The sequence below is a fragment of the Fulmarus glacialis genome, unplaced genomic scaffold, assembly GCF_000690835.1.
Source record: "Fulmarus glacialis isolate BGI_N327 unplaced genomic scaffold, ASM69083v1 scaffold30349, whole genome shotgun sequence".
Classification (NCBI taxonomy): Eukaryota; Metazoa; Chordata; class Aves; order Procellariiformes; family Procellariidae; genus Fulmarus; species Fulmarus glacialis.
Window position 1 is genome coordinate 2,126 of NW_009234380.1, and position 6,833 is coordinate 8,958.

The 6,833-nt window shown below is 33.5% G+C and overlaps 1 protein-coding gene across 1 annotated transcript; it reads left to right on the forward strand.

The window, feature by feature from the left end:
* Window positions 1-773: 773 nt before the first annotated feature.
* LOC104082495 (protein FAM73A) lies at window positions 774-6,255 on the forward strand (the record flags this gene model as incomplete). Its single annotated transcript, XM_009585636.1, has 8 exons — window positions 774-892; window positions 1,075-1,147; window positions 1,484-1,570; window positions 1,697-1,795; window positions 2,118-2,252; window positions 3,705-3,758; window positions 5,576-5,692; window positions 6,037-6,255. Coding segments are annotated over 8 exons (903 nt in total), but the record flags the coding sequence as incomplete, so codon positions are not given.
* Window positions 6,256-6,833: the final 578 nt, after the last annotated feature.

Below are 6,833 nucleotides of genomic sequence, written 5' to 3' on the forward strand. Positions count from 1 at the left end.
AAAACCAAGTTAGAATTCATTTTCTGGTCATTAACTAAATTGAAGGATGTGTAAGCCTCTGATTTTTTTGTAGATCATTAATAATATGATGTAATGTTTGTAGTGGAAATTGTAGCTAGCACAATTGTTTTGTGGATTAAATATGATATCCTGTAAACAGGAGTTCTCTGTATTATTTATGTGCTTTGATTTCCTAATCTGTGTTTGTTTTTTCTTGCTCTAAAAATGTCTATGAAGTTCACGTTAATTTATATGATAACCACAGAATTAAAACTGCCAATAATGAAAACCTTTTTGGGAGCCTGTAGTAAAATGCTGGATGCTCATGCTTCGTACAATATGCTTTGGTAACTAGCAGACATATTTACCAGTGAAACAAAAACAGGGGTGGGAGGATGTTACTATTTCCAGCTTCCTAAAGATTTGCATGATGCAATCATTCTGTGCTTTGTGCCCTGACAATTTTTTTTAACAGCTTTGACACCCATTAGATTTAAGTAGGCAAATAAAAAACAAAACTAAGCTGCCTCCATTTATTAATTAAACTTTTGAAACTTGAAACCTGAAAATGTAGCTTTCAGATTTTAAAAGTTACGAAGTAACAGTCTTGTTAATAGTGTGGTGTTTCTCTTCTGTTCACTAGTTGAGCGTTGCCCCTTTGTTTTAAGCAGATGCAGAAAAGGATACATCTTTCAGTAGAATATCAGGAAAACTAATTTGTTTTATCTTTACAAAAATGATGTTAGCAAGCTCTTTCAAAATTTTTTTTTCAGCTTACAGAGCACAGAGAGATTCGTAATACGTATGGTCTAGATTCCCTTTGCCATTGCCCATTGTATGAAGAAGCTATGCACTTAGCAGAAGAAGGCAAAATTTATTCACGAGTGTTAAGGTATTGATTTATGTCTATTTAATTATTTGCAAGAAAGGCAAGAATTGAAGTTAAATATTCTATATAGAACTCGTTTTTTAGAAGTTACTTGTACTAAGTATTTTTTCTAGGAATTAGACTTAGTTGAGTTTTCTCATGCTTCTTTTTTTCATGGTCTTTGAAAACTTTTCTATTTTATATAGGACTGAAATGTTTGAATGTCTAGGAGACAGTGACTTCCTTGCTAAGCTTCACTGTATTCGACAAGCTTTTCAGGTAAATAGTAAGGAGACTGATTTGTCTGTCTGTCTTGTGAAGCCTAAAGTACATGGCATTGAAACTATCAATGCACTACCTGTGCAAGCATTTTTATAACATATTCTGTAATTAAATATTTTCTGGCTGCTTTTACATTTCTATAATTCTAAAATGGGACGTATTTGCAGAGGAGTTAATTACAAAATTAGCTTTGGAACCTTTGCACCAAAGGCTTATTAGGAACTTGCCTACTATACTAGTGGTTATAATTATATTAAATTTGATTGAAGTGTTTAAGGTCACTTAGTATAACCTGTGAATGAATATGTCTATATTTTCTGAAACCTTTTCTAGGTAATTCTTTCAGAAACAGCAAACAGAATATTTCTTGCCGAAAGTGGAAGAAAAATTTTGTCTGCTTTAATTGTGAGAGCACGAAAGGTAAAAGCGTTTTTTAACTAATGTTTTATTGTTAATGTAACTTCTACCAGAATTCACTTTCCAGTGTAAATAAACCATCTCTCTTGTTGTTAAGTTTGCTTGATACTCATTGCTTTTACTTTACAGAATCCAAAGAAATTTGAAGATGTCTTTGATGAAATGATATATTTTTTGGAACAAACAGATCACTGGGATAATACTGAAATGGAACTTGCTGCTAGAGGAGTGAGTCTGAATTTCTGAAAAGTACTTTTACCCTTAATTATGCAAACTGTAGCATCTAAAAATACTTTTTTACAGTTCAGAATTGTGGGAAAGGCAACTCTTTTTTGTTTACATTGCTGATTTAGAGAAATGGCATCCACCACTGCAGTTTAGTACTAGAAAGCACGTAATAGTTTTTTTAACTTCTCCTTTACTGACAAAGTATCTTTATTATTCATTAAAACCAATTATAAATCTGCATGTTAATACAGAGTTAGAATATGGTGCATGCTGAATTCCACTGCTGAAAAGGTTACTTAGATCATGTTCTGATTTAATACAGGTGAAAAACCTGAATTTTTATGATGTTGTTCTGGACTTCATATTAATGGATTCATTTGAAGATTTAGAAAATCCACCAATATCTATACAGAATGTAGTAAATAACCGCTGGCTAAATTCCTCTTTTAAAGAAACAGTAAGTATTTATGTGTAATTTTCATAATCATTATTCTGTAATATACGTTACAATAAGTAGATAGTATGATCAATATAACATTGGTGTGAGCATTCTGATTTAAAATTTCTGTATACGCTGAAATTGTTCTTCTGGCGATCTATACTTTATATTCTTAAAGCACAATGTAAAAACGAGAATAAATCCAACAACTGCAGGATAAAGACTGTGCATATTGTCTTGATAATAGCATTAATTTTGAAGCAAAAAACCTACACCATCCTTCACTGTAAAGTCTAATTCAGCTTCCAATATAACTGAATATTCCTGAAATATTCCTCAGAAAAAATAAACAGATTGTATTATCAGGTTTTTCATAATAGCAATTTAAAAGCTACAAGTCTGGGCCCAAAATATATAGAAGGATTGAATGTATTGGAGAAAACACTTTAACTTGTTCTGCAAAAATGAGTTTTCTCTGAGGAAGTAGAATTTTAGAAGGGAAGTTTCTGTTAGCCACATCTTAGATAATTAGATACAGGTTTTGGTTCATATACCAGAGATTTAGCAATAAGACACAAAGTTGCAAGCAAACAAAAGTAAATTAATACAATACAGGCATTCAAATGTTGATAACATTTCACGCTTTTTCACGCAGATGTGCCTGTTTATTTGTCAAATAGATCTCATCCCTCTGTTACAGACACACAGGCTACTGCCATGGTCAGCTGGTAGAGATACTACTGTCATTTCATCCATTTATATCTATAAACGGCTAGTTTTCCTTTTATTTTTGTCTTTCAATTGAAATACTACCTCTAGAGGAAAAAATAAAAGGTGACATGCATATATTTATTTTTATAGTTATGTGATAACATTGTGTTTTCTAAGTAGTAAATTATCTTGCAGTACTGAAGGAGAATTAGATGAGGATAGTTAGAAGCTATGAGGGGAGAAAGCCTAGTGCTGATATCGGTATATTGTATTTCACAGGTCCATATTTGGACAAAACTCCTTAGCTGAATCTGAAGCTATTGCAAGAATGTTTTTGCTAAGATGAAAAAGGACATTTCAATGTGTTCACATACTACTTAATATCTAAAATAGTTATTCTGTCTGAGCACATATTTTGGTATATGAGAGACTGGTCCTCAGTTAAACCCAGTGAATGTTGCTAACTGTTCCAACTGTAAAATCAGTCAAGGATGCCAAATTACATTTGAATTAAACTAAAGAAAAAGTTGCAAAATAAGATCTGAAAATAACAAATATGAACTACATATAAAATCAGTTATTTGTATCAGCTGATACTTTATAGTTTTAAACTTTGTGTTATCACAAGATTGAAACTGAAGAAAATACAAATCCCCAAAATATAGAAATACAGTATTCTGCAGATCGCTTGAGATGAACGATAATTTCTCTTGTAATGAAGTTACGCAGGGTTTTGAGCTTTTTTTTTTTTAAATTTAGGCTGTGGCTTCAAGCTGTTGGTCAGTACTGAAGCAGAAAAGGCAGCAAATGAAGGTAAGTTCCCTTGCAAATTATGTGGACCAAAGTTACTGATCGGCTCCTAAGAATTTGAAGTTCTGTCCTGTAGCTTTGGCAAAATAAATTACATATCAACCCCTAATCCTGTTCACATGTTAGTTTAGACAAGAGGCTGCCAATTGTATAAGTTTAGCTTATGGGGCCCTAATACCAGTTTTTTAGCAAAAAGTCTTAGCTGAAAGATTTTCAACCTAGTTTAGGTTCAGTCAACAGTGGTGACAGTAATTTCTCTGACTTATGGCCCCACACATGTACCTTGGATTTTTGCAGACCAAGGTCATTAATCTTGCATCTCGCCTGCTTATGCTAGGATTCTCAACCCCATCTCCCTGCATCATCTCCACAGCTAAATAAAATTCAGTCCTGTCCCTTTACCTACCTGAAGTACCATCTTCCTTGCCAGCAGCAGGAACTCTATTGCAGCGTCCTTCAGCCCTCTTCTGCATCCTGACCTCTCAGTGAAGGAACTCTGCAGATTTCGAAGTAGAACTCCTCTCCGCCAGCAGCTGCTTACTTCCACCTTTGGAGGCTTTTATTAGACGTAGGAGGCAAATGTCCCATCTCTGTAGTAGCCAGTCTAAAAGCAGAGTTGAGGCTTGCTGCAGGACATCCATACCGCAGGTGAGGAATCTCTGCTGAAGTGATTGGCACTGACACTTCTCTCTGATTCTAAGAATAGCTATGTATGCGACTCCTAACTACCAAAGACATATTTCATCGTAAAAAAAGTTGCTTCCAATGGCAGTTAGTATTTTGTAAAAGGTCCTCAGCTACTATTATGTCTTAAGATTTGAGATGTTACATCCCTGTGGCAATATGTTTGGGAATTTTATATAAATAGATCTTTTCTACGCTAGTTTTATATAAAGGGATTATATCTCCAAAATACATGTTATAGTAACCTATTATTTTCATGTCTATTTCAATGCACAACTACCTTACCCTCTAGTTCCTTTGTATATTGAAGTCTCAATATTTATAAGTTTGTAAATGTGTGAGTAACTTTACTCCTTGGGATTATTTTCATCAGTGCTGCTGGCGTCATTCAGAAGTAGATAAAGTTAAGCACCATGGAAGTCTTTGTAAGGGAGAGACTAACTGTACCACAAGGAGCTTGATGAACTTAAATTTACTTACGGACAGTTCTTTGTGTGGTATTTTATGTTTTAATTTATGGTTAATTTCTATTTTTATTATTTTATAAATTAACTGATTTTGTAAAATTATAAATATATGTTTATGAGTATATAAAATAAACTGTACATCCATATATGATATATAAATTTATAGTATATTATATTTTATGAGTGCCTGTAGGTTGTAAAAGTAACAGCAGGATGGTCATTCACAGATATTTTATGCTTTTCTTTAGACTTAAAGATGGGTTCTTGTAAGATGTAATTTTTTTCCATTCAAAAATGTGCAGTTCGCTTACTTTTTTGCAAGCTTCAGCTATACGTAGTGTATAGGGGCTCAAACAGGAATAACTGAATAAAATTATCTGATCTGTCATATGGGAGTCAGAGTAGATTGTTCATCATCATGTTCATCATCAGATTGGGCTTATGCCTATTAATCTTAAAATATTTAAAATACAAAGTACCACTGAAATAAAAACCTTTTCTAAAAAAATCACTTGTTTGGTTCAGATGCCCTATAACTTAAAGGAGTTCAAGTTACCACAGCCCTGAAGTAGTAGGTGTTTTAGGCTTTCCTGAAGAATTAATTTTATATAATAGAGGTTTATACTACATTTACTGTGTAACTTTTGTCTAAAAATTTTACATCACTAGGTGCCTGATGGATTTTTTGCACATTTCTATGCTGTATGTGAACATATCAGCCCTGTTTTGGCGTGGGGCTTTTTGGGCCCTAGAAATTCCCTTTATGACCTATGCTGCTTCTTCAAGGTTTGCAACTTTTTTTTAACTACCACTTATCTTAATTTAAAAAAAAAAAACGTAGAAAGATTTAAAGATTAAAAGAAATGAGGATCTTATTTATAAGCATACGTTTGCATTTTCCTAAGATTAAGACTAGCAGTAAGAAACCATGAAAATAACTATTTTAATATTAAAATTGTTTTTTAAGCCTAGAACTATTTTGCAAAGTCTGTTTTAGTGCACTTCTATCTTAGCACCAAAAGAATACATAAATGGATGCTTTTAGAAAACATGTAAAAGAAATCGCTAGCATTGCATACTTTTTTTCTTCTTGTAAGTGAATACAAGTTTTTCCTCTTTTTCCCCACTAGGATCAAGTGCTTTTCTTCCTCAAAGACATTTTTGATTTTGAAAAGGTGAGATACTCAACTATGGAGAGTTTGGCTGAAGATCTTATGCAATTATTAATTCGACACACTGAACTTTTAATGGCCTATCTTGGAGCAGATTCACTAAGACATGTCAGTGCTTGTGTAAGTGGTCATGGGCATGTCATGACCAGTGGGCTTTTAGAAGCAAAAGTACAGTAAGCTTAAAATCCGTGACAAATGAAATGGAGTGCACTTTGACGTACTCCCTCCCGCCTTTCTTTCTAACGCCGAAGCTATCATTGCTGTTAGTGAGCAAGCATCTGAAAATCATGTCGCTAAGTATGGAAAAGGACTCAGGGAGGTTAAATGTACATCTGCGAAAAGAACTGGTGAGCATATTATTGTATATACCTAAATTAAATTTGCAGCTCAGCTGTCACTGTATTTATACTTAATGTATCCCAAAGCTTTTTTGTGTAATATTTCGGTAAAGTTTATTTATGAAATACTGTACTTTTGCACAGATAATTTGTAAGTGAAGCTGATGGAGTTGCTTCCTTTCAAGGCTTATAGTACAAAATGTTCATTACAGAGTCTCCAAATCATTATGTGTCTAGATCTAGAAGGTGTTTCGACTGGGGTATATGCAGTCTCTGATTCATGTGACACATACAATAAAGTAATCACACTCACAAAATTGATCATGTTGCCACTGCCCTGAAATTACATTTGTGTGAGTGTAAGCAGTCATTTTGTACTACAGTGTAATAGTGATGCAGGAAATGCAGGCACCATTT